At 49.0% G+C, this 26,945-nt stretch overlaps 1 protein-coding gene across 1 annotated transcript in view; it reads left to right on the top strand.

Moving 5' to 3' along the window:
• The window catches only part of ARID3C (AT-rich interaction domain 3C), an 80,140-nt gene that overhangs the window by 41,777 nt on the left and 11,418 nt on the right, over positions 1-26,945 (top strand). The window contains exons 3-4 of the mRNA XM_087715272.1: positions 14,094-14,166; positions 25,103-25,286. Of these exons, the coding sequence (XP_087571398.1) occupies positions 14,094-14,166; positions 25,103-25,286 (257 nt within the window). The remainder of the gene's footprint in view (positions 1-14,093; positions 14,167-25,102; positions 25,287-26,945) is intronic.

The raw sequence follows: 26,945 nt of genomic DNA, 5'->3' as shown, positions 1-26,945 counted from the left end.
CCGGGGGTGCATCTGACTGGCCTGAAGCCTATGTGGGCCCAGCCTTCCCCTCTGACTCCAGAGTAGGCGAATTGTCAAGGACTCTGCACTGACTTCCCTCCATTAGGGCTGGCCCAGCCACTCTCTCAGGGGGGCCCAGCTGGGGATGCTGCCAAGAGCCCTGGGGTCGGGTGGCAGATTCCCCAAGGTCCTCCTGGAGTGAGACTCTTTACCTGAGGAATGCAAAACCTGGAGCGATGCAACTGGGGAATCCGTCTGTATCCAGGTTGTTTAATAAGGATTTGCTCAATCCTTCGACTTCCCTGCATTCCTTCCGGGATTTGATCTAGTCACTTCCGACTTGCTCCAGCCAGGAATAGGGGTAAAGGGTCCATCTAGTTGAATGAAAAGAAGGACCAGGGTGGCAGCCTTCCAATATCTCGGGGGTTGCCACAAAGAAGAGGGAGTCAAACTATTCTCCAAAGAACCTGAGGGTTGAACAAGAAGCAATGGGTGGAAACTAATTAAGGAGAGAAGCAACTTAGAACAGAGGAGAAATTTTCTAACAGTGAGAACAATGAATCAGTGGAACAGAAGTTGCCTCCAGAAGTTGTGAATGCCCCAACACTGGAAGCCTTTAAGAAGATGCTGGACAGCCATTTGCCTGAAGTGGTGTAGGGTTTCCTGCCTAGGCAGGGGGTTGGACTAGAAGACCTCCAAGTTCCCTTCCAACTCTGCTATTGTATTGTATCTTTGCCCCAAGCTGGGTCCTGCCCTTGAGGGGGTCTTCGTGTGGTGATTGTGTTCAGGCCCTGGTGAAGTGGCTGCTCAGGAGGGCTTCCATCGCCTGCCCATCTCACTCGAAAGGAGCTGCTGAGTTCCAGGAGAAGCTGTGGGACACAAACACATCTGTAAAACAACTGGAGGCCTGCGTGCTGCCCTGGGCTCCAGCCCCAGGACTCTGCTAGGATACCTCGGGGTGGAAATACCTCTCGGTAGAAGAGACTCTCTGTAGCTCAGGTGGGGGTCCCTGATGCTCTCTGAGCTGGGTGGTTTTCTTGCAGACATTTCATGATCCAACTAGGGAACATCATCAGGGCTAGGAGGAGGAGTGGGGGTTGTATAGAGGAGGAGGAGGAGGAGGACTGGGGGGGTCTTGGTGCTCTCTGAGATTGGTGATTTCCTTGCAGACATTTCATGATCCATCTAGAGGAACATCATCAGGGCTAGAAGGAGGAGTGGGGTTGCGGAGAGGAGGGGGAGGGGGGGAAGAGAAGGAGGAGGGGGAAGGAGGGGGGGAGAGGACTGTGGGGGGTCCTTGGTGCACTCTGAGCTGGGTGTTTTCCTTGCAGACATTTCATGATCCATCTAGGTAACCTCATCAGTGCTCGGAGGAGGAGGAGTGGGGTTGCTCTCTATTTATATAGAGGCTACCCCTATTTGTTGGTGAGGATGTTCTTGATGGTTTCTTGACTAGTTTATTGTTTATTCTAGAGTTGCAAACAACTCCTCAGTCAAGGAGCCACCAACTCAGAGACGCAACGGAGCCCATTCAACGTTGACCATACAAGCTGCTTGTAGAAGTAAATCCTGTAAATGCAGGGCAGAATTTTGGCTTGGTGCATGATCTCAAACTCACCTTGAAAAGGCTTTCCAATCATCAAACGAGGCTGATTTCCCCAGATAAATGCATTTGGCCCTGGATCCGAGAGCATATTTAAATGCCCCGAGTGGAGCCTAGCCCAATGCATTGAGGTTACTGGCCCATCCAAGGCCAAGGAAAGAGCCGGGCAGGAAGAGGGAGGGGCTGGCGGCTCAGGCCGTGATGGGACCCCCTGATCAATGCGAGACTTTGACCCGTGAACCTTTTGAGGTTCTCTTTTGTAGGATGGGCACGTGGGAGTGTTGACTCTTGACCCGGAAAATGTTTTTTCTTTCTTCCCCTTTGTCGTTTGGATTCTGGGGTGTTTAGAATGGAGTGGAAAAGAAACATTGTTGTGGCCATTCAAAGAGAGAGAGACAGAGACAGAGACAGAGAGAGAGAGAGAGAGAGAGAGACAGAGACAGAGAGAGACAGAGAGAGACAGAGACAGAGAGAGACAGAGGCAGAAAAAGAGAAAGAAAGACCAAAAGAGAGACTAAAAGAGAAAGAAAGAGAGAGAGAAAGACAGCGAGACAGAAAGAGAGAAAGATTAAAAGAGAGAATGAGAGCAAGAGAGTGAGAAAAAGAGAGAGAGAGACAGAAAGAAAATGAGGGAGGCAGAAAGACAGAGACTGAAAAAGAGACTGAGAGAGAGAAAGAAAGGGAAAGGGAAAGGGAGAGGAAGAGAAAGGGAGTGAGAAAGAAAATGAGAGGCCTAAAAGAAAGAAAAAGAAAGAAAGAAACCCTGAAAGAGAGAGAGAGAAAGGAAAAGGGGGATAGATAGAAAGGAGGAGAGAAATAGAAGGAAAAAGGAGAGAAAAAGAAAAAGAGAAAGGAAGAGAGAAAGAGAGAGAGGGAGAGGGAGAGAAAGGAGGAGAAAAAGAAAAGGGAGACAAAAAGAGAAAAAGAAAGAAAGGGAGACAGAGAAAAAGGCAGAAAGAGAGAGGGGGGGGAGAGACAGAAAGAGAAAGGAAGAGAGAAAGAGAGAGGGGGGGAGCATCTTTGGTGTATAATAGAGTGAGCCATCACCCATTTTTCCTGTCCTTTGGGGGGGGAGGGAGAGATTGGGAGATTAAAAACATGCTGATTTATTCCCCTTCTCTCTGTTCTCCGATTGATCCTTCCGATGATTCGTCTATCTGAGATTCTGGGCTGTTTGACAGCCTTACAAAGGGAAGAACGGGGTGGGGGGGCATCGGGTGGCTGGGGGGTCTTTGTGGCTTCTCTCAAATTGCCGGTCAGCATTTTGGAGACCACCGAAAGTTCTGCAGCTGAGCGGCGAGACTCCACTTTGCCCCCCCCCCCACCCGCCAAAAATCAATACGGTATATACAGGAAGTCCTCGGTTGACAGCCACAATTGGGAGCAGAATTTCCGCCGCCAAGCCAGGCGGTTCTTAAGCGAGCTGCACCTGATTTTACAACGTTTTTGCCAAAGTTGTTATGCGAATCACACGGCGGTTAAGTGAATTATTGGGCCATTAAGCAAATCCAGCCTCAGTTGGCGGAAGACATCCATCTGTGTGGCTCCTCAAAGCAGCAATCCTAGGTAGGTTTTCCTGGTTTTCTGGCTGGGTGCTCGGTTGTGTGAAAACTATCGTTCCTGGTTATTTCTTGGTTCCCTGCATATTGTAGTATTAGGATATTGTCTTGTCCTCTGTAGCAGCAACCACCAAGTGGTGATCCATGGACCACTGATGGTCCACGCAGGAAAACTATTATTTGCATTTTTTATATTGCACTCAATCAGGGGTCCTCAAACTGCGGGCCCTGGGAAGGAGACGTACAATGGACGCTTGTGTTGCTGCAGAGAGTCTCCCCCTTCGGGGTCTTTTGGGGCGGGTCAGGGGGGGTCAGAAATTCCGACTTGGGGTCTGCTTCAGCCTCCTGGTGGGGGGGCTTTGGGGGAAGGCTGGAGGGGAGAGCCGCTGGTGGCGAAGAGCCGGAGGGCTTCGTTCCAGTGGAACTGCGTCATGGCCTGGAACTGGCTGACCATCTCAGCCCACTGAGCCTCCAGGCACCTGGCCTTGCCCTCCCGCAGGTCTTCCCTCTGCTTGGAAAGCCTATGCTCCTAGTCCTCAGCGAGGTGCTCCTGCTGAGTCTCCTTCTCGGCCAGATCCGATTTGAACTGAGCTGTTTTGCCAATTCTTTCCCCTGGGGGCCGCTTAGCTCCAGCAACGGCTTCCTCCTTGGGATCCTAAGGGGCCCCGATGGCCAGGCGAGGAGTGGCTGGGAGGGGAGGAGGGGCGAGTAGAGGCTGGCAAGGCGCCCCTCGATGTGAGTGACATCGAGTTGGCCATGCCCACTCAGTCACATGACCACATAGCCACGCCTACCCCGCCGGTCATTAGGCAGATCCTATTAGTGGTCTGCGGGATTTAAAATGATGAATTTAGTGGTCCCTCAGGCCCGAAAGGTTGGTGACCCCCTGCTCTCTAAAGTCTTCTCCACTCAATCCCCAAAGTGCCAACCGGTTTGGAGAGAGGCCAGTGGCCGCCAGAGGAGTTTCGGGTTGGATGAAGGGCCAGCCAGCCCCCTTAACTGGGCTCTGCAGCAGGGGATTTCCCCCCCCCCCCGGTCTCCTTTATACTTCCTGTTTTGCAAAATCTTTGGATTTTCTCTTCCCAGAAACCCACCTCTCTCCCAAATATTCTCCCTTCAAGGAGCCAGCCGTGTGCAGCAGCCAAAAAGGCTAAGACAATCCTCGCTCGGTTGCATAAACAGAGGCTGGCATTGAAACCAGGTGAAGTATTAGTAGTGCTTTGTAAAGCCCTAGTAAGGCCCCACCTGGAATCCTGCGTCCAGTTGTGGTCAACACATCGCACACAGAAAACGTTGAGACTTTGGGAAAAGTGCAGAGAAGAGCAACCGAGATGATCCAAAGGGGTGAAGGTGAAAACCTCTGAAGGAGGGTTGCAGGATTTTGGCACGGCTGGTCTAGAGAAGAGAAGGACTGAGGGAGGGAGAAGATATGCTAGAACTATTCCATTTGGGCATGGGGCGGGGCTGGACTAGATGACCCACAAGGTCCCTCCCAACTCTGTTCATCTGTTTTAATCCAGTATCTGAGGGGCTGCCCCAGAGAGGAGGAGGGGGTCAACCGATTCTCCAAAGCACCTGATGGCAAGACAAAAAAAAATAATGGATGGAAACTAATCAAGGAGAGAAGCAGCCTGGAATTGAGGAGAAACTTCCTAAAAGTGTGGACAAGGAATCAGTGGAACAGCTTGCCACCAGAAGCTGTGGCTGCTTTGTCCTTGGAGGTTTTCAAGAAGGGACTGGACAGCCACTCGTCTAAAATAGTGTAGGCTCTCCTGCTTGGGCAGGGGGTTGGACTAGAAGACCTCTAAGGTCCCTTCCAACTCTGTTAATTAATCAGTGGAACAGCTTGCATTCAGAAATTGTAGGTTCTTCATCTCTGGAGGCTTTCAAGAAGAGACTGGACAGGCACTTGTCTGGAATGGTAGATGGCCTCCTGCTTGGGCAGGGGGTTGGACTAGAAGACCTCCGAGGTCCCCTCCATCTCGATTCCGATTGAAACATTTTTCCCCATTCAGTCGCGATCAGCAATCCACCCTCCCCTGCAAGAGATTCGGGAGGCCACCCAAGTCACCAATTTCCCCCCCCCCAAAAAAAAATCATTTTTAAGGATATTTTTTTTTACTATAGGTTCTCCGGAAATGTGGGGGTGGGGGTGGGGACTATAAACCTGGCACTAAAAGCAGCTTCAGAGGATAATCCAGGGCTAGAGGGACCTGGAGGTCATCTAGTCCAACACTGCTCCAGCAGGACGTTGTGAAAGTGAGTTTCTGCCTTGTGATCCCCCAGTTACATGACCACATAGCCACGCCTACCTCCACCAAGCAACGCAAGCCACGCCCACAGAACCGGTAATAACTTTTTTTTAGATTTCACCACTGCCCACGTCCCAGCTGCCTCGATCGCTTCCATCATCCTAAAGATTTGGGGAGGTCTTTTCCTAACTCTGCAGCTTGCAAAAGACAATCAGTTTATTACGGTTTATTAGGATTTGTATGCCACCCACTCTCAAGAGACTCAGGGCGGCTTACAGATAAAAAACGGGGAGGAAGAACAGACATTAAAAATTACACAACATTCATGTAGCTTAGGATGGGGCTGGATGAAATCAAATCAGCCCCAGGCCTGCCGGAACAGCCAGGTCTTAATCGCTTTGCGGAAGGCCGGAAGAGTAGTGAGGGCCCGGATCTCAACGGGGAGATCGTTCCAGAGGGCCGGAGCAGCCACAGAGAAGGCCCTCCCCCAGGGAGCCGCCAACCGACATTGACCGGCAGATGGAATCCGGAGGAGGCCCAGTCTGTGAGATCTTATGGGTCTCTGGGAGGTAAATGGCAGGAGGCGGTCTCTCAGGTACCCAGGTCCGATGCCATGTAGGGCTTTAAAAGTAACGACCAGCACCTTGAAGCGTGTCCGGAGACTAATGGGTAGCCAGTGCAGCTCACGGAGGATAGGTGTCACGTGGGTGTACCTAGGTACCCCCACAATCGCTCACACAGCTGCATTCTGGACCAACTGAAGTCTTCAGACACTCTTCAAGGGCAGCCCCATGTAGAGTGTGTTACAGTAGTCCAGTCTTGAGGTGACGAGGGCGTGAGTGACCATCCGAAGGGCCTCCCGGTCCAGGTAGGGACGCAATTGGTGCACCAGGTGAACCTGGGCAAAGGCCCCCCTGGTCACAGCCGATAAGTGATGTTCTAACATCAGCTGTGGATCCAGGAGGACTCCCAAATTGCGAGCCCTCTCTGAGGGGCGTATAATTTCACCCCCCAGGCTGAGAGATGAAATAGCTGGACCATCCTTGGGAGGGAGCATCAACAGCCACTCAGTCTTGTCGGGATTGAGTGCAAGCTTGTTCCCTCCCATCCAGACCCTGACAGCCTCCAGGCACTGGCACATCACTTCTACCGCTTTGCTGAGTTGGCACGGGGCGGACAGATACAATTGTGTATCGTCCGCATATTGGTGGTATTTAATCCCGTGCGGGCATATGATCTCACCCAGTGGCTTCATGTAGATGTTAAATAGGAGGGGGGACAGGACCGAGCCATGAGGCACCCCATATTTTAGGGGCCTAGGGGTTGACCTCTGCCCTCCGACCAACACTGACTGCGACCTGTCCGAGAGGTAGGAGGAGAACCACCGAAGGACGGTGCCTCCCACCCTCACCTCTCGTAACCGTCGCAGAAGGATACCATGGTCGATGGTATCGAAGGCCGCTGAGAGGTCAAGGAGCACAAGGGTAGAGGGGTGACCCCCATCCCTGGCTCACCAGAGATCATCGATCAGCGCGACCAAAGCAGTTTCCGTGCTGTAGCCAGGCCTGAAACCCGACTGAAAGGGATCCAGATAATCAGACAATCCTGCTTGTCACTCACTCTCTCTGTTTTTTTGAACCAAATTGGCCCCTCAAAAGGTCAGTTTCTCTGCCTCTACAGCAACTGTTATAGCTGAAAGATGCGATGATGCAACAGGGGAAGTCCTGGTCAGCCAGCCAAGCGCCCGCAGATTGTAAAACCGCCAGGATGGCTGAGCTGGGCCGGGTTTGGAGCCATCCCAACGTCTCCAGTGTTGGGAGGAAGACAGGAGTCTGGGGGAGGTCTTGGGTCTCTCCAGCCTCTTTGGAAGCAGCTTAGTAGCTTCTTCTTCTCCTCCTCCTCCTCTTCCTCCTCCTCCTCCTCCTCCTCCTCCTCCTCCCGTCTTCGTCTTCGTCTTCGTCTTCTTCAATTTTGAATTCAATGGTTGTCCCATTTTACAGAAGAAGAAAAAAGTAACATATACTGATAGTGATAATAATACCTATAATAGAATAGAATAAGGAATAGAATAGAATATGAATTAGGAATAGACTAGAAAAGAAAAGGAATAGAATACAGAATAGAATAGAATATGAATTAAGAATAGAATAGAAAAGAAAAGGAATAGAATAGAATAAGGAATAAAATAGAATAAGGAATGGAATAGAATAAGGAATAGAATAGAATAGAAAAGAAAAGGAATAGAATAGAATACAGAATAGAATAGAATATGAATTAGGAATAGACTAGAAAAGAAAAGGAATAGAATACAGAATAGAATAGAATAGAATATGAATTAAGAATAGAATAGAAAAGAAAAGGAATAGAATAGAATAAGGAATAAAATAGAATAAGGAATAAAATAGAATAAGGAATGGAATAGAATAAGGAATAGAATAGAATATGGAATGGAATAAGGAATAGAATAGAATGGAATAAGGAATAGAATAGAATAATGAATAGAATAGAATAAGAAATGGAATAGAATAAGAAATGGAATAGAATAAGGAATGGAATAGAATATGAATTAGGAATAGAATAGAATAATAGTGTTGGAAGGGACCTTGGAGGTCTTCCAGTCCAGCCCTCTTCTCAAGCAGGAGATCCTATACCATTTCAGACAATTGTCCAGATTTTCCTGTCTGTTCTTGAAAACCTCCAGGGATGGAGACCTCCTACAACTTCTGGAGGCAAGTCGTTCTGCTGGTTAATTGTTCTGATTAATTGATAGGAAAACCTGCCTGTTCAATTTTGTGAAGTTGGACATTTGCAGGATGTGGGGGGTCCTGATTTGGGATCAAAGCATCCCTGGGAGGGGGAGGGAATTTGGACAAGTCAAGATGGGGGAGGGCCGAGATGTCACAATTGAAGACCCAACTGTTTATTATTATGATTACCATTTCTTTACACGCGTTGTATATTTGTGTCATCCACGTCAAAACAAGACAGAGCTTTGGGAAGTTGCAGTTCGCAGCTTGGCTATTTTACAAAACACACACACACACACACACAGACACAGACACAGAAACACACACACACACACAGACACACACACACACACACACACACACACACATCCTTTTTGGGCTTCAGCCCAAAGCCAATAAACCAAAGCATCATCCACGGAAGTAAATATATATATATATATATATATATGTCAAGTTGGGCCCAGAATGAGCTGAGAACTCTTTCTTGCCACAACGGTTCTGGGAATGGCTGCAGTCGTAAAGTGAATTGCACGGTCCTTAAACGAATCCGACTTCTCCCGTCGGACTTCTGCCTGTCGGAAGCTGGCTGGGATGGGCTGCCGGTGGTGACCGTGTGATTCCTGGGGGGCTCCGCATTGCCAATCGCCTGATTTTGATCGTGTAACGGTGAGGGGGGCGGGGGAATGCTGCGGCGGTCGTAAGTGTGAGGATCGGCCGTACGTCGCTTCTGTCCCACGTCGTAACTTCGAAGGATTGCTAGACGAGGGGTTATAAGTTGAGGACTGTCAAGAGCGACCCATAGGAGGTGGCTGATGTCACCTGACGTCCAGCATAAAGAGGTCCAAACTTGGCAACTGTAAGATTGGTGGACTTCATGGCTGGCTGGCTGGGGGATTCTGTGGAGTTGAAGAACACCAATCTTACAGTTGCCAAAGTTGGAGGCCCTGAAACCGATCTTCCCTGCTTTGAGATTTTTTTTGCTCAGAACTTCCTTCCTTTTTAGCGCTGAGAAAATGTGGCTTGGAAATGAACCAGCCACTCATTGCAATAAAACTTAAAAGTCAGCGCTATTTATCTTGGGTGGTGAGTAATTCAGTAAACCCCACACCGTGTTTCACGGGTGCGAGAAAGCGCTGGGCAATTCCTTCTCCTGTTTGCTGGGGCTCATTAAAATGCTTTTAGATCTCCAGCTAACCTGTGGCTCAGGGCAGGCGCATTCCAACGGACAGGACCGTTTCCCAGGCTGGGGGGTGGGGGTCGGGGGGAAGCTCTTTCGAAACTTTCAGATGGGAGGGGTCTTCCAGGGTCGCTGGCAGGTTGTGTGTATCGGGGGTCAAAGGCAACCCTTTCAGCTTTTCGTTGTTGTTGGTTGCGAATCTTGTCCGACCCATCATGGCCCTATGGGCCACATTCCTCCAGGCCTTCCCATCCTCTACCATCCCCTGGAGTCCAAAATCGCTCCAAAGGCTTCAGAGTTTGGAAACATCGAATAAAGAGCAGGAAGGGACCTTGGAGGTCTTCTAGTCCAACCCTCTGCTCGAGTAGGAGACCGTGTGTGTGTGTGTGTGTGTGTGTGTGTGTGTGTGTGTGTACATACATATACCTATATTTGTGTTGCATTTTTGCTGATAAATAAATAAAGGGAGATTAGTATAGATCTATTTCAAGCTATTTCGCTCTCATCAGCTAGCCATACCTTTGCTGGGATTTGAACCTGGGCTGTTTTTACATATTAGGCAGTTATATTAACCTCTAACAAAAAACACTTTAGATAGATAGATAGGAGGGAGGGGGAGAGAGGGAGAGAGATAGAAAGAAAGAGATACATTGATTGATAGATAGATAGATAGATAGATAGGGAGGGAGGGAGGGAGGGAGGGGAGAGAGATAGATAGAAAGAAAGAGATACATGGATAGATGGAGATAGATAGATAGATAGATAGATAGATAGATAGATAGATAGATAGATAGATAGATAGATGATAGATAGATATGGAGGAAGGAAGGGAGGCAGGGAGGGAGGGAGGGGGAGATAGAAAGAAAGAGATACATGGATAGATGGAGATAGATAGATAGATAGATAGATAGATAGATAGATAGATAGATAGATAGATAGATAAGTAGATAGATAGATAGATAGGGAGGGAGGGAGAGAGGGAGAGAGATAGATAGAAAGAAGGAGATACATGGATAGATGGAGATGGATAGATAGATAGATAGATAGATAGATAGATAGGGAGGGAGGGAGGGAGGGAGGGAAGGGGAGAGAGATAGATAGAAAGAAGGAGATACATGGATAGATGGAAATAGATAGATAGATAGATAGATAGATAGATAGATAGAGAGGGAGGGAGATAGATAGATAGATAGATAGATAGATAGATAGATAGATAGAAAGAAAGAAGGAGATACATGGATAGATGGAGATGGATAGATAGATAGATAGATAGATAGATAGATAGATAGATAGATAGATAGGGAGGGAGGGAGGGAGGGGGAGAGAGATAGATAGAAAGAAGGAGATACATGGATAGATGGAGATGGATAGATAGATAGATAGATAGATAGATAGATAGGGAGGGAGGGAGGGAGGGGGAGAGAGATAGATAGAAAGAAAGAGATACATGGATAGATGGAGATGGATAGATAGATAGATAGATAGGGAGGGAGGGAGAGAGGGAGGGCAGGTCAGTTGGCTGTGCCCCCTCCAGCTCATTCAAGGGTTAACAGCCCTGCCTGGTTGAGCTGGCGCCTTTTCAGCTGGCACGGCGCCCGTTCTCATCCGCTGCCGTGCCAAGCTGTGGAACAGCGGCGACTTCAAATCCTGACTCATGACATGGGAGCCCTGCCTGGCAGCTCCTCGAACCCTTCGGAATGCAAATTGCTTGCAGGATCGGTGCCAAGCTGATCTGGAAGGTGAGAGTTGGCACGCAGGCAGGCAGGCACGCCTGGCCAAGCCAAGGGGTTTCCCCGTTTTTCCCCCCCCAACGGACGGTGAAAGTTTATTCTGTGCTGCTTGAGGGCATAACAGGGCACTGGGTGGGACTGGCAGCGTGCCGTAACATTACATTTCTGTAATTTCTGATTCTCCGTCATCCAGGTCATGGTTGGTTTATTTACTTATTTATTGGAATTTGTCAACAATGAGAACAAGAATGAAAGAATAAAAACACAGGGACAAGAGGCCCCTTACGGCACTCATAAAGGTCCTCCCTGCTTGCTTGTCCCTTTTTCAGGAGGCAACATCTTCGAAGACATTTCGTTTCTCATCCAAGAAGCTTCCTCAGCTCTGACCGGATAGTGGGGAAGGGAAGGATTTTATATTCCTTGCAGACAGCTGGTCATTTGCATCCTTTGAGAGGGTCCTTGAGGCCACTTGGGAGGTTTTATCTCTGTCCTCAGGGTCACCTGAGTGGTGCAAATGGTTCCTGTAGTCTGCATTTTTCCCCTCTGGAGATCCCTTCCTACTCCCACCCTATTCCAAGGGTCCTCATCCCAAATTGCATAGCTAAAGGTCTGTAGAGATTCTCCGTCATCCAGGTCAAGGTTGTCCCAAAGGCAACTGGACTTTCTGGTTTCCAAGTGTGGCCTTCCCAAGGCTTTATAGCGTGGTATTAACGCTTCATGTCCTCTTGATTCTATCCCTCCGTTTATGCAGTTTAGGATTGCATTGGCTGTTTTGGCAGCTGCAGCGCACAGCTGGCTCGTATTTAAGTGGTTGTCCACTAAGATTTTGACGGTCATTTTTTCATATTGTGACAATCAAAACTGAATGCAGGATTCCAAGTGTGGCCTTACCAAAGCCTTATAAAGCAGAACTCACATTTTACATGCTCTTGATTCTATGCCTCTGTTGATGCAGCCCGGGATTCTCTTGGCTGCTAATCTGCTTTGGCTTCTGTGGTTGAGTTGTGAGTCTTCCCTATAAAACTCCCGGGGATCGGAAGAGGCCTCGAGTTTCCCCCCTTCCTTCCCCATCAATTCTCCTTCCTGGATGCTAAGAGGTCAGAGGTCATCCGGGAGCTGCCCCCTTCTTGCTAATTGCCCTGATGAAGGGGGGAGGGGGGGGAGCAGGGGCTTCGCATGTAATCCCTACAGGTGTCGGCGGAGGAGGAGGAGGAGGCTCAGCGGAGACCAGGGGCTGTCATCAAATATTTATCTCTCCCACCCGCAGAGAGGTTAAAGGTCGCTACTGGGGTGGGGGGCTGGTGGCAGTCAGCTATGGCTCTCTTGGGGGTCCGGCAAGCGGACTCCATCCATCACGGCTCAGCCAGAAGATGAGGAACTGGAGCTGCCCTTTGCAGTTTACGAGCTTCAGGAATTGGGGAGGGGGAGAATCAGACTGTAACGCCCCCCACCCAGCTGGCCATACAGCCCCTACAACTTGTTCTGGGGCAGAGGAGGGGTCTCTCGCTGGAAGGAAAGAGGGGGGAGCCCAGGAGGAAAACAGATTGTTGGGTTTTGGATTTTTTGCAATGGCAAAAACTTCCCCTGGTGCTGGAGGGGGAAACCAGGCACCCCCCTCCCCCCACTGAGAGGGTCTCAGTTTGATGTTGGTTCACCTCTGGACATCTTGGCTGGAAGAGGGGTTTTTTTGGGGGGGGATCAGTTCTCTCCTGGACAGCAAATGGAAAACAGCGAATAACAATTTTGGTGGTTAGGGAAGGAAGGAAGGAAGGAAGGAGAGAAAGAGAAAGGAAGAGTAAATAGGACAGAAGACCACAGAGGTTTTATAGTTTTAATCGAATTTTATTTGTGGCTTTAAGTTTGGAGCAGGAGATGCCCAGAGTTGACTAGAATAGCAATAGCAATAGCAGTTAGACTTATCTACCGCTTCATAGGGCTTTCAGCCCTCTCTAAGCGGTTTACAGAGTCAGCATATCGCCCCCAACAACAATCCGGGTCCTCAGAAGATGGGTGGCTGCATGAAAGAGAGAGGGAGGAAGGGAGGGAGGTTGGGTGGAGGGAGGGAGGGAGGGCGGGCGTGACAGAGAGACAGAGAGAAAAGGAGAAGGGAGGGAAGAAGGATGGAGAGAGGGGGGGAGGAGAGAGGAGAAGGAGGAAGAAAGGATGGAAGGAGGGAGGGTCTGAGGGACAGAGAGAGAGAGAGAGAGAGAGAAAGGAGCAGGAAGGAGGGAGGAACAGAGAGAGGGAGAAGGAAGGAAGGTTGGCTGGAGGGAGGGTGGAAGAGAGAAGGAAAAGGAAGGAAGAAAGGAAGGGAAGGGAGGAAGGATGGGTGGTTGGAGAGAGGGAGGAAAGGCCAGAGAGACAGAGAGAGACAAGAAGGAAGGAAGAAGGGAGGGAGGAAAGGAGGAAAGGGAGGGGAAGGAAGGGGTGGAATGGAGGGAGGGAGGAGAAGGAAGGAAATGTGAAATTAAAAATGATATTTAAATTCACAGAAGAACAATTGTGTTAGTGAGGGTCTCCTCTGTGTGTGTGTGTGTGTGTGTTCTTCCCCCTGAAGAAGGAGCCAGCAGGGCCAGAGGCTGCAGGCATCTCTGGGGTGGGGGAAGTCTGGGCAATGGGGGGGGGCGTTCAGGATGACTGGGGGCACTTAAACTGGGTAAGGCAGCCTTTCCCTGCAGCTGCCTCGGTTGGATGTGGTAGGGAGACCACTAAGAGATTCGAGGACGGGGTTAAGAGGAAAACTGAAAAGAACCACACACACACCAAGGAGGAGGAATACACACACACACACACACACACAAACACCCCTTGTATAATGCAGAATTTGTGGGGGGGGGAGAGATGCACAGGATTAGCCCTGCACTTTTTCTCCTGTTCATATAGCGCCCAACTCATTACGCAAAGCGAGTCTGAGTGGCTCAGCCAGGCCTCATTGCCCTTCCAGCTACCCGGGGTGGGGTGGGGTCTCTTGTCAGTCCCCCCTCCCTCCCCAGACTGATTCCCACTGTTTCTTTCCTCCCTGCAGCTCTACGAGTTGGACGGAGACCCCAAGCGGAAGGAATTCCTGGACGATCTCTTCAGCTTCATGCAGAAGAGAGGTGAGTGTGAGTGTGTGTGTGAGTGTGTGTGTGTGTCCCTCCCTCCCTCCCATCAAAAAAATCTTCCTTCCTTCCTTCCTTCCTTCCTTCCTTCCTTCCTTCCTTCCTTCCTTCCTTCCTTCCTTCCTTCCTTTCTCAAGGTCGACTCAGCCTTCCATCCTTCCGAGGTGGGTGAAATGAGGACCCGGATTGTTGTTGGGGGCAATATGCTGACTCTGTAAACCGCTTGGAGAGGGCTGAAAGCCCTATGAAGTGGTATATAAGTCTAACTGCTATTGCTATTGCTACTTTCTTCCTCTCATTCCTATTTCCTCCTTCCCTCCCTCCCATCTTCCTTCCTTCCATTCCTTCCTTCCATTCCCATTTTCTCCTTCCATCCATCCCTCCCTCCCTCCCATCTTCCTTCCTTCCCTCCCTTCCTTCCTTCCTTCCTTCCTTCCTTCCTTCTTCCCCTCCCAGAGCAATCCCTGCCCCTCCCACTTAATTAGCCCCCCCCCATTAACCTGGCCCTTTGCCTGTCGGGCTGATTGAGCGCAGTTCCCTCCGTCCAGTGGTTGGCAAAAGGCTCTAATTGATGGCAACCCCTGGATTGGCGTCAGAGGCCGTGTGTGTGTGTGTGTGTGTGTGTGTGTGTGTGTGTTGGGGGGGTGGCTGTATGGCTTGATGGGGCGGGGGGAGGTGAGGTCAGAGGTTAAAGCATTTATCGAATCCCCTCAATTGCTGGAGCTTCCTCTTTATCCCAATCGGGCCGATAACAAAACCCGGCACTGATTTCCGATGGATGGCCGGAGGGTCCTCCATCAAGGCTGCCATTAGGCGGCTCTGGGGCTGAATAAGACCCCTTCCCCCCACACACACCCCAGGGCTGCCATGGGTGTGGTCAAAAAAGTCAAGATGGAGGCCAGAGCAGGCCAAATCAACTCCCTCTGCCTGTCTCTCAAGGCCAAGCACAGGATGCTATCGGCAAGAGTGCCCCTGAGCTTATGCAGAGTTCACTTATTACTCCTGCAAAGCTGGGAAGGGCTGCAGGCAGCCCTCAACTCACAGCCACAGCTGAGTCCCACTTTCCTGTTGATCAGGGAGACGGTTGTTCAGTGAATTTTACGACCTTTCTTGCCACAGTTGTTAAGTGAATCACAGTTGTTAAGTAAATCTGGCTTCCCCATTGACTTTGAGTTTCAGAAGGTCGCAAAAGTGGGGAGCCGGTGAACCCCAGGACACAGCAGCTGTCCCAGGGCACAGGCCGGGTGCCAGGAGTTCAGATTACGATGAGGGAGGGAGGAAGGCAGGAAAATGGGAGAGAGGAAAAAGGAAAGGAGGAAGAGAAGGAAGGAGGGAAAGCGAGGGAAGGAAGGGAAGGAAGGGAAGGAGGGAAAGAAGGAGGGGAGGAAGAAAAGTGAAGGAAGTTGAGGGAGGGAGGGAGGCAGGAAAATGGAAGGGAGGGAATAAGAGGCAGGTCAGTGAGGAAAAGGAAGGAGGGAGGAAGAAGGAAGGGAGTGAGAAAAAGGAAGGAAAGGAGAAAAGGAGAAGGAAGGGGGAGGGAGGGAGGAAGACAAGTGTGAAAAAGGAAGGGAGGGAAGATGGGGAGGAAGGAAGGAAGGAAAGGAGAAGGAAGGGGGAGGGAGGGAGAAAGGAAGGAAGATGAGGGAGAAAAAGGCAGGGAGGGAGGGAGGATGGAGAGGAAAGAAGGAAGGAAAGGAGGAGGAAGGAAAGAATGGGAAAAGGAAGGGAGGGGGGAGGGAGAGGAAGGAAGACTAGTGAGAAAATGGGAGGAAGGAAGGATGGAAGGAAAAAAAGATGAGGGAGAAGAAGGAGGGAGGGAGAAAAGGAAGGAAGACGAGTGAGGAGAAGAAGGGCAGAAGGGAGGAAAGAATGAAGGGAAGGAAGGGAGGAAGGATCTGGGCTGCCCCCTCCTCAAAAGATGCTCCTGGTCCTCATTATTCTCCCTGAACTAATTAAGTGGCTTCTCCTGCGGGCGATAAGGGTGCTAATTAAGAGCTTTTCTTGAGGCTCTACAGCTCTATTGGAAAGCCCTTTGTGAGGCTCCTGCAGGAGATCGAATCCCCCAGGGGGTGGGGTGGGGGGGACATGCTGATTCTGCTGGGGGGGGGTCTGTTGATGCCCATTGATTGCCTCTAGGAGAGATAAGGTGCCCCCCCCTTGCCTGAAGGAGAGAGAAATCACACTTAGCGGAGCCTCTGCCTGTCTTGTTGGTCCTGGGAACGAGATCTTCTTTTCCGGCACAATGTGGACCTCACACCCCCCCCCCCCCCGTGAGAAGCTGGTGGGGTGGGTGGGTGAGGGGTTGAAGCCCCCTCACCCCTTGTGCTCCGGCCTTCCTGGACTTTGTGCTTCCCCTCCATGCTGGCTGGGGATGATGGGCCTTGCCTTAAGAGGGAGGGAGGCTGCCGCCCTCCTTGCCCAAAGTGGCATCTTGTAGAATCACAGGGCTGGGAGGGACCGTCCTCTAGTCCAACCCCCTGTTAAATAGAAGACCCTCTACCATTCTGCACAAATGGCTGTCCAGTCTCTTCTTGAAATCCTCCAGGGATGGAGCAGCCACAGCCTCTGAAGGCAAGACCTTGCGCTGGTTAATTAACAGAAGAACAGAGTTGGAAGGGACCTTGGAGGTCTTCTAGTCCAACCCCCGGCTCGAGCAAGAGACCTTCTAACCATGATGGTGAACCTATGGCACGTGTGCCGGAAGTGGCGTGCAGAGCAATTTCTCCAGGCCCTCCAGCCGCCACCCATTGCCAGAAACCGGAAGACCAGGTGTCCAGTGCGCATGCCAGAAAGTGGAAGCTCAGCTCCCCAACGCGCGCTTGTGCGCCAAGGAGCTGCTCTTCCAGTTTCCAGCACTCCCGTGTGCACAAAGACCGGTTGGCCGGTGCACATGGCAGCATGAGCCAGCCGGCTAGTCTTCGCATGTGCATGCGCACCAGAAACTGGAAGAATAGGTGATTGGTGCACATGCGCACACTGGGAAGCAGAAGCTCAGCTTCCCGGTTGATGCATGCATGCCAGGTAACGGCTCTTCCGGTTTCTCTTGCTCCCGCGCATACGTCCCCAGTGCTCCCCCAGGCAGGCTCAGTTTTGGCACTCGGTGCCAGAAAGATTCGCCAACACAGCTATATATCATTTCAGACAAGCGGTTGTTTGTGTCTCTTCTTAAAACCCTCCAGTGATGGAGCCCCAACAACTCTGGTGGCAAGTCGTTCCACTGGTTCATTGTCCTCCCTGCTAGGAAGTTTCTCCTTAATTCCAAGTTGCTTCTCTCCTTCGTTAGTTTCCATCCGTTGCTTCTTCTTCTGCCTTCAGGGGCTTTGGAGGATAGGTTGACCCCCCCTCTCTCTTCGTGGCAGCCCCTCAAGTACCAGGAGGCTGATATCGGACCTCTCCTCCTCCCCATAAAAAAATCCAGACTCCTTATTCATTTCTTAGCTTCAAGAAAGAATCTCGCAAGCCGTGGCTTCCTAAGAGCCCTGCAGTGTAGGCTGGCATTGATCCCAGCCCACAGCTGGGAAGCCTTGAGAGAAAGATGCCCCCCCCCCAAAAAAAAGTTTCTGGCAAGTTGGTGAAAATGGTTGTCCCAAAAGTCTTTCTGGTTTTTCTTTTGAAGGCGTTTCGCTTCTCATCCAAGAAGCTTCCTCAGCTCTGACCGAATAGTGGGGAAGGGAAGGATTTTATACTCCTTGCAGGCAGATGGTCCTTTGCATCCTTTTTAGAGGGTCCTTGAGGCCACTTGGGGGTTTCTCTGTGTCCTCAGGGTCTCCTGAGTGGTGCAAATGGTTCCTGTAGCCCATAATTTTTGGGGATCCGTTGAAATAGTCAAAAATCTGCTGGAAACAGACCAACGTCCAAGTGGCCTCAAGGACCCTCTCAAAGGATGCAAAGGACCAGATGGCTGAAAGGAATATAAAATCCTTCGCAGCCATCCAGTCAGAGCAGAAGAATCTTCTTGGATGAGAAGCGAAACACCTTCAAAAGAAAAACACCAGAAACTCCCAGTTGCCTCTTGGGGAGAGAGAAAAGCATTTTGGGAGAACCAGGACCTTGGATGATTGAGGATCTCTGGAGACAAGTGAAAAGGGAGTTTCCCCCAGCAGGATCAGAAGCAGAGGGGAATTGACACCAGGAGCGTACAAATTGCACAACCAACGTTCACCTGCAACCGGGACTTCCTCTCACCTCTTTCCATGACGTTCACGGCATCCTTTTTCCCCCACCACGGGTGGAGGCGTCAAACGAGGAAGGAGCCTGGACTGATTACGTAGACGAAATAATGTGAATGTTTCCTTTCATGGATTGCAGGCAGGCCTTGATTTACGGCCACAATGGAACTCCAACATTTCTGTTGTTAAGCAGGACTGTTGTTAATTGAATTTTGTCTCATTTTACAGCCTTTCTTGCCCCAGTTGTTAAGCGAATCAGCATGGTTGTTAAGTGATTCTGGCTTCCCCGTTGGCTTTGCTGGTCACAAAAGGGGATCCCGTGACCCCAGGATGCTGCGACCATCGTAAATAGGAGTCAATGGTCGTAAATGTGAAAACTGGTCTTAAGTCGCTTTTTTCAGGGCCGTCGTAACTCCAAACGGTCACTAAATGAGGCACGCTGAGGACTTCCAGCATGTTTTAGATGAGCCATGCCTGAGAATGCTCCATGAGAGCTAGAAACTTGCTTTTGGGAAGCCAGGCTGGGATTTCTGATGGCTGCTTTGCTTTAGAACTCCCCCCACCCCCCCACCCCACCCCCCACCCCTTGTGACTCACAGCCGCAAATTGGTTGGTCCTGCCACAATCACCGCATTGCTGGGTGATGATGCTACCAGGGCAGAACAGGTTGTGTTTGTGTGTTTGTGTGTTTTTTACAATATTTATCCAGTCTGGGAGTTTCTGGAGAAACTGGTTCTTCTTGATCTTCCTCTCCCTGCAAGGGAGGGGGGGTTTGGGGGCTTAAAGGGGGAGGGAAGGTCCCAAGAGAGGTGGAGAAGAGCTCTTCCTTGCCCCCCCCCACCTCTCCCAGGCATTGGAATTAGTGTGTGTGTGGGGGGGGTTTCTGGGGCCTCCCCTGCCCCTTTTTCTTGGCTCAGGAGCTCTCCTTGCCCCTCCCTCCCCCTGCTCAGCCCTGGGTGGGCTGGCTGACCCTTGGCAGGAAGCGGACGGCCCTCTCCAGGGCTGACCAAGCCGGCCCAGCCTGTCCGGCCAGTGGCTCCTTCTTCTCTCTTGGCCCTCCCCAAAGCCCCCGGGGGGCTGCGCGGCTGAAGGTCTGCACTCTGCTTTTGGCTCTGCAGGGAAAGGGGCACCCTGCAGGCCACGGAGGGATCTGCACCGTGTGTGTGTCTGTGTGTTTGTGTGCGTGTGTGTGGTGTCGTTCCTCCCCCACCCTCCAGGGTCCAGGTAAGAATTAAAACTGGACTCACTCTGGTCGCCTCATCTCGAAAGGGAGCCACCCCTGAACTTGGGTCTTGGGAACTCTCTGAGTTGGGTCGTGTTCTTGCAGACGTTTCGTGACCCAACTAGGTAACGTCATCAGTGCTAGAAGGGAGTGGGGTTGGAAGAGGAGGAAGAGGAGGAAGGACTGTAGGGTCCTTGGTGCTCTCGGAGCTTGACGGTTTTCTTGCAGACCTTTCATGGCCCAACTACGTTATGGTCATCAATGCTAGAAGGGAGTGGGCTGTGGGGAGAGGAGGAGGAGGAGGAGGAGGAGGAGGAGGAGGAGGAGGAGGAGGAGGAGGGAGGAGGAGGAGGAGGAGGAGGAGGAGGAGGAGGAGAACCTTAGGCTCCTTAATGCTCTCTGAGCTTGGGTGCTTTCTTGCCGATGTTTTTACCTAACTAGGTAACACCATCAGTGTTAAAAGGAAGAGGGGTTGGTGGAGAGGAGGAGGAGGAGGAGGAAGAGGAGGAGAACTGTGAACCTCTTGGAACCCACTTGAGTTGAGTGGTTTCCTTGCGTTTCGTGACCCAACTGGGTAACATCATCAGTGCTAGAAGGGAGGGAGGTTTGGGAGGAGGGGAATGACGACTATGGAGACCTTGGTGCCCTCTGAGCTTTGTTGTTTACTTGCAGACGTTTCGTGACCCAACTGGGTAACATCATCAGTGCTAGAAGGGAGCAGAGTTGCTTTCTGTTTACACATAAACTTCTTCTAGCTCTGAAGATGTTACCTAGTTGGGTCATGAAACGCCTGCAAGAAAACAATTAAGCTCAGAAACCAACAAGGACCCCTCAGTCCTCCTCCTCCTCCTCCTCCTCCTCCTCCTCCTCCTCTTCCTCCTCCTCCTCCTCCTCCTCCTCCTCCCTTCCTCCTCCTCCTCTTCCCCCTTCCCCCTTCTCCTCCTTCCTTCTAGCATTGATAATGTTCCCCAGTTGGGTCATGAAACATCTGCAAGGAAAACAACCAAGTTCAGAGAGCACCAAGAATCCCACAGTTCTCTCCTCCTCTTCCTCCTGCTCCTCCTCCTCCTCTTCTTTCTCCTTCCTCCTTTTCCAGAAAAAAAAAAACCATATCCAGAAAAATTCCCCCGTCCAGTTTCTCTGCCTGCACCACTTTTAAGATTTGGGGAGTTCAACTCCCAGAATTCCTCAGCCAGCATCAGAGTTGAGTTGCACAGGATTTAAAACCGTTGGTGCCCAGGACCATAAGGGCCGTTTCTTCCCAAATACTCACCTGCAAACCGCTTCCTGCATGAACCCCTCTACAAAGGCTGCACCCCAAACCCCAAGCCTTTGCTCTTTGCTCCGGAGTCCAAAGCACCATTTCTCTCTCCCTCTCTCTCTTTTTCCTTCCCTGCCATTTTTTTGCACACTCGCCATTTCTCTCTTTTATCTTCCTCTTGATCCGTTCCCCACTTTCTCAAGACAAAACAGCCCGGATGAGCAGCCGGGAAAGAATAAAGCCAGTCATTTTTCAAGCGGATTGAAGACCATCCCAGCCAATAAGGAGCCCATAAATTAAGGGAGCAAAGAAACAGCCGTTTTTGAGTCTTTGCTCCAAATAGATGGGCTTCGATCGCGCCCCCACCCCCCCAATTCATCCAGGTCTGCTCTTTTCTTGCAATTCTTCTGGAAGAAAAGGAAGATATAAATTAAAAGCTTTTCTTGTGTTTCGAATTGGCAGCTGCTCCTGTGCTTGTGCCAGGTCCGTTTGAAGGACTGGACATTTCCCCGAGCCTCTTCTCTTCTTCCCCCTCGGCCACCGGTGGGCTCCTGGGTTTTGGAGTCATCTCTTGAGATCTTTTTCCCCAGGCACCGTTGCTTCTGGTTTGCACCGGGGACAGGGGGGGAAATCCAGCAGGTTCTGACAGGTTCTGGAGAACCGGTGGCGGAAATGTTGAGTAGTTTGGAGAACCGGTGGCGGATTATTATTTTTTTTGCAATTTGTTTTTATTTTTAAACGTAAAAAAACAACATAAAAAATTTATCATCCATTACATACAGCCTGTCTTTTGGTTACAAGTGTTTTTGCATCCCATATTCTCAATTACATTTACAATCACAGATTTTTCATCTAATATAACCAGGCACCTCACTTTCATTGCACAAGATATATTCAATTACAATTAATATTTTTTTTTTCAATAAACCTAATTCCCTTACATTCTTGATTGTCTGTTTAATAACAAATATCTGTTTAATAACAATATACCTTTATATAATCACATCCGGTAGCGGAAATTTTGAGTAGTTTGGAGAACCAGCCAATGCCACCTCTGGCTGGCCCCAGAGTGGGGAGGGAATGGGGATTTTGCAGGATCCTTCCCCTGCCACGCCCACCAAGCCACACCCAGAGAACCCGTAGTAAAAACGTTTGAATTTCACCCCTGACCGAGGGTCTCAAGGGAATAGAAGCCCCTGAGCTGAGGGTTATCTCCTATTGATAGTGTGGTGATACCTCGTCAAGGTTTTTTTTTAAAATAGTTTAATAATTTAAAAGGCAAAAGAGAAATTTACACTTGTAACAGCTTTTCCATATCAGTGTCCATATTTTTTTCATAACAATCCTATTTGCAAAATATTCTATCTCTATATCACTATCCTTATACCCTTATTTAAATACTCTCTCTATATATATTGTACTTTCACCCTTTATACCTTAAGTTTTATGTTTACTCTCAAGCCAGGAATATCATCTATTCCAAATTTGAAAATACTCGGTTTCTTCCCTCTCCTTCGTTTCCATAGACAGTCTATCCATTTCTGCACATTCATAGATTTTCCTTCTCATAATCATTTCTGGGTGGGTATCTGTGTGTTTCCAGTTCTGTGCTAGAACGATTCTACTCGCCGTTAGTATGTGTAATATTATGTATTGTAGTTTTTTTCTCCATTTTCCCATCAAAGATTCCCAGGAATAAACAATTCCAGCTTCCGCTCTATTATCCTTCGCTCGGTTATCTCTTCCAGCCACTTCCTTATCTTGTGCCAATATTTTCCAGCCTTGTGGGGCAAGTCCACCACATGTCGTAGGATGTTCCCTGCTTATACCCACATCTCCCAGCCCTCTGGCAATCGGTTTGGGAACATCCTAGCCATTCTGACAGTGGTAGATGCCACCGATACCTTACGAAGTTTTGAAGTTCTTAGGTTTCCTAGGGTCTCTCTCCTTGATTAGGTCCCATCCGTTGCTTCTGGTCTCTCAGAGGTTGTGGGAGCTTCATCCCTGGAGGCTTCCAAGAGGAGAATTGGGCTGCCATCTGCCAGAAATGGGGTAGGGTCTCCTGCTTGGGTGGAGGGTTGGACTAAGTGACCTATGAGGTCTCTTCCGACTCTGCTATTCCATGATGTTCTAACCTAGGGACGTGGTGGCTCAGTGGCTAAGAAGCTGAGCTTGTCAATCAGAGAGGTCGGCAGTTTGGGGGTTCGAATCCCTAGCGCCGCGTAACGGAGTGAGCACCCGTTCCTTGTCCCAGATTCTGCCAACCTAGGAATTTGAAGGCGCGTAAAAAATGGAAGTAGAAAAATAGGAGCCACCTTTGGTGGGGAGGGAACAGAGTTCCGTGCGCCTTTGGCTTTGAGTCATGCCGGCCACAAGACCACGGAGACGTCTTCGGACAGTGCTGGCTCTTCGGCTTTGAAACGGAGATGAGTATCGCCCTCTAGAGTCCGGAACGACTAGCACATGAGTGCGAGGGGAACCTTTACTTTTATATTCTAACATAACCATTCATTTAATAACTGTTCAAAATCACAACAGCACTGACAAAAGTGACTTACGACCAGTTTTCACACTCAACGGCCGTTGCAGCATCCCCATGGTCACGTGATCTAAATTTGGGCGCTTGGCAATGGACTCATATTTACGACGGTCTCAGGGTCATGTGAGTGACATTTTAAAGTGAAGTCAGCTGACTTCTGGGAAGCGAAGTCGGTGGGATTTGCCGGATTTCACTTAATGTCAGCACGATTCGTTTAACAACTTCAGGCGTTCGCTTAACAACCGTGGCAGGAAGGTGTGTAAAATGGGAGAAAACTTACTTGCCTTGCTTAACAACGGACATTTTGGGCTCAATTGTAGCCATCGGTCGACGGGTATCTGTATCTGCCTCGGTGGTCAATGGGGCGGGGGGGGGGGTCCAGAGGGCAGGGCTAATAATGGGGGTGGGGGGTAGATTTCACACCCTCTTTTGGTTGCTGCTCTCCTCCTTGGTGGAGGGTGGGTGTCCCCCCCAAATCCAGAGGCTGCCTTCCCCCAAATTGGGGTCTTATCTGGCCAGATCCTGACTTCCCTCTGACTTTGAGAGACCCAGCTGAATCACTGAGCCATGGTGGTGAGGGGGGAAGCCCCCTCGCCCACAGCACCCCACAGCACCCCTCAGCCTCTGCCCCTCCCAGCACGCTCTTTGCCAGCCCCCCCTGCATCAGCCGCTAAACTGAAATCAATTCCAATCACCTGCCAGAATCGACAGATTTTCACCGCACATCCAGGGCTAATGAAGTGCCTCTGGGGTCCCCCGGAGGAGAACACGGGGGGTCTCCTTGCAGCCCTCTCTGGCCGGAAGGACTGAGATCACACTGAGGTGACCCTGCCAGGCTGGAGGGGGTTCCACCCCCACCCCAATGGGTGGCAACCGTTTCCCTTTTTGAGGGGTCCTTGGTGCTCTCTGAGCTTGGCGGTTTTCTGGCCGACGTTTCGTGACCCAACTAGGGAACAGCATCAGGGCTAGGCATGAAACATCGGCCAGAAAACCACCAAGCTCTGACATCACCGAGGAGCCCTCATTTCAACCAGGAGCTATAAATTTTCTCCTTTATTTTGCTTTTTTTTGGTTTGTGCACCTCAGCAAAGATTTTTTCTTTCTTTCTTTCTTTCTTTCTTTCTTTCTCTCCCTTTCTTCTTCCTTCCTCCCTTCTCTCTTCCTTTTCTTTCTTTCTTTCTCTCCCTTTCTTCTTCCTTCCTTCGCTCTCCCTTTTCTTTCTTTCTCTCTCTCCCTTTCTTCTTCCTTCCTTCCTTCTCTCTCCTCTTTCTTTCTTTCTTTCTTTCTTTCTGTCTCTCTCTCTGTCTCTCTCTCTTTCTTTCTTTCTTTCTTTCTTTCTTTCTTTCTTTCTTTCTTTCTTTCTTTCTTTCTTTCTTTCTTTCTTTCTTTCTTTCTTTCTTTCTCCCATTTCACCAATGACTCTGGGTGGCTTGCCATTCAACAAATATACCACAGTGCAAACAGTGGCAACAAGTTATAAAACAATAAATTTACACAACATTGCCATGCTGGGGGTGAAATTGTTTTAATTAAAAAAAAAAATACACCACATTTTTTTTAAAAAAAATCAGCAGAAAATCATAGCCAGCCGGGGAATGCGGGGACTTGAAGTTCTCCCATCTTCAAGTGGCCCCAGGTGGGAATTTGGGTGGCTGCTTCTTCCTTTTTAACCTTTTCCTGTGTGGTGCCCGTCTTCCCCCCTCCCTCCCTCCCTCCCTCCCTCCCCCCTCCCTCCCTCCCAGGGACCCCCGTGAACCGGATCCCCATCATGGCCAAGCAGGTGCTGGATCTCTACTCGCTCTATCGGCTGGTGACCGAGAAAGGAGGCCTGGTGGAAGTGATCAACAAGAAGATCTGGCGGGAGATCACCAAAGGATTGAATCTGCCCACCTCCATCACCAGTGCAGCCTTCACACTCCGCACACAGTGAGTCCCGGCAGCCAGGGTAGAGTGAGTGAGTGTGTGTGTGCGCGCGCTTGTGCCTGTGTGCCTCTCTGTGTGTGTACTTGTGTGTGTGTGCCTCTCTGTGTGTAAAACATTGTTGGTTTAGAATTGGCCCTTACCATTGGAAGAAACTTTGGAGTCTGGATAAATGGCTGTAAATTCTCTTCTTGAAAAATCTCTCTCTCTCTCTCTCTCTCTCTTATTTTATAAAGAGTTTTATTATTTTTCAATTAGAAAAATAAACCATCCATCTTTCCTTCTGCAGTGTGTCGTCTGGGTACAAAGATATCTGTGCAACACCGTTCCTCTTTTGCCACATTTTTCAAGTTCATACTAACATTATTTCCTTACGTTTAGTATTATAATATATTGAGCATTTAAACATTATAGAACTCTCCATTTTTCTTCTTAATATCTTCTAGCAATAATAGCGTATTAACATTAAACACCATTATTCTCATTATATACATACGAACGGTTTATATCTCTTTCTAAGTGTTCTGACTAGTTTTTTTTTTTTAGCTTTCTTCATTTACAAGCTCTTTTTTTAAAAAAAATTCTCCAACCATTGGTAAAATACTTCCCAAATCATATAATATTCCGTTTGCTCTTTCTCCTAACTGGCTAATGTTAATCTCTTCATTTCTGCACATTCTAACATTTTCTTTATTACCTTCTCATCAATAGGAATCTCTACACTTTTCCAATGTTGTGCAAACACAATTCTATCTGCGGTTAATACATGAATGATTAAATATATATTCCCTTTATTATAAATTTCAGGTAGAATTCATGGCAGAAATGTTTTGGGTTTCAGCTCAATATGTTTCTTCTTGAAAATCTCCAGTGAACTCGCACTCACAACTTCTTTTTTTCTTTTATAAGTCAAGATTTTATTTATTTATATATTTTGAATACAGTGTATTCTCCAGGCATACCACAAAAAGGAAAGGGAAAAAAAGATAACACATATATCAACAACAACAACAACAATATCATCATCATCATCATCATCAACAACAACAACAATAATAAACCACCCTACTTGGAACAGCTTATATCCTCCGATGTTACCTTAACAGTTCCTAGGTCTTTGGTTAAGACTCAAGCTGTTGAGTTACCAACCAGCCCCAAAGAATGTGAATCTCACCAAAGATTAACATAATAATAATAATAATAATAATAATAATAATAATAATAATAATAATGGAGAACTGAGTTGGCAGTAGGGAATGAGATCTACGGAATGGTTAATATCAAGTGAGGAATTTTCCAGGGTGATTCACTTTCACCTCTTCTCTTCATCATCGCGATGATCCCACTATCAGTAATCTTAAAAAAAATGAAATTAGGCAACCAAACAGCCAAAGAAGCTGAAAAAATTTCGCATTTACTATATATGGATGATTTGAAACTCTATGGAAAGTCAGAAATAGAAATCCAATCATTGACAAACACAGTCCGAGTATTCAGCACCGATATTTCAATGCAGTTTGGCATGGAAAAATGCACCACTGTATCCATAAAAAGGGGCAAAATCACTGCATATGAGGGAATTGAAATGCCCAATGGCCAACTAATTAAATGCAAAGAAAATGAAGCCTACAAATACTTAGGCATTCTGCAGTTGGATAACATCAA

Source organism: Thamnophis sirtalis, unplaced genomic scaffold (genome assembly GCF_051295495.1).
Source record: "Thamnophis sirtalis isolate CommonGarterSnake01/CBP01778 unplaced genomic scaffold, rThaSir2_p1.2 scaffold_5, whole genome shotgun sequence".
NCBI classification, from domain to species: Eukaryota; Metazoa; Chordata; class Lepidosauria; order Squamata; family Natricidae; genus Thamnophis; species Thamnophis sirtalis.
This window is presented reverse-complemented; position numbering and strand designations above follow the sequence as displayed.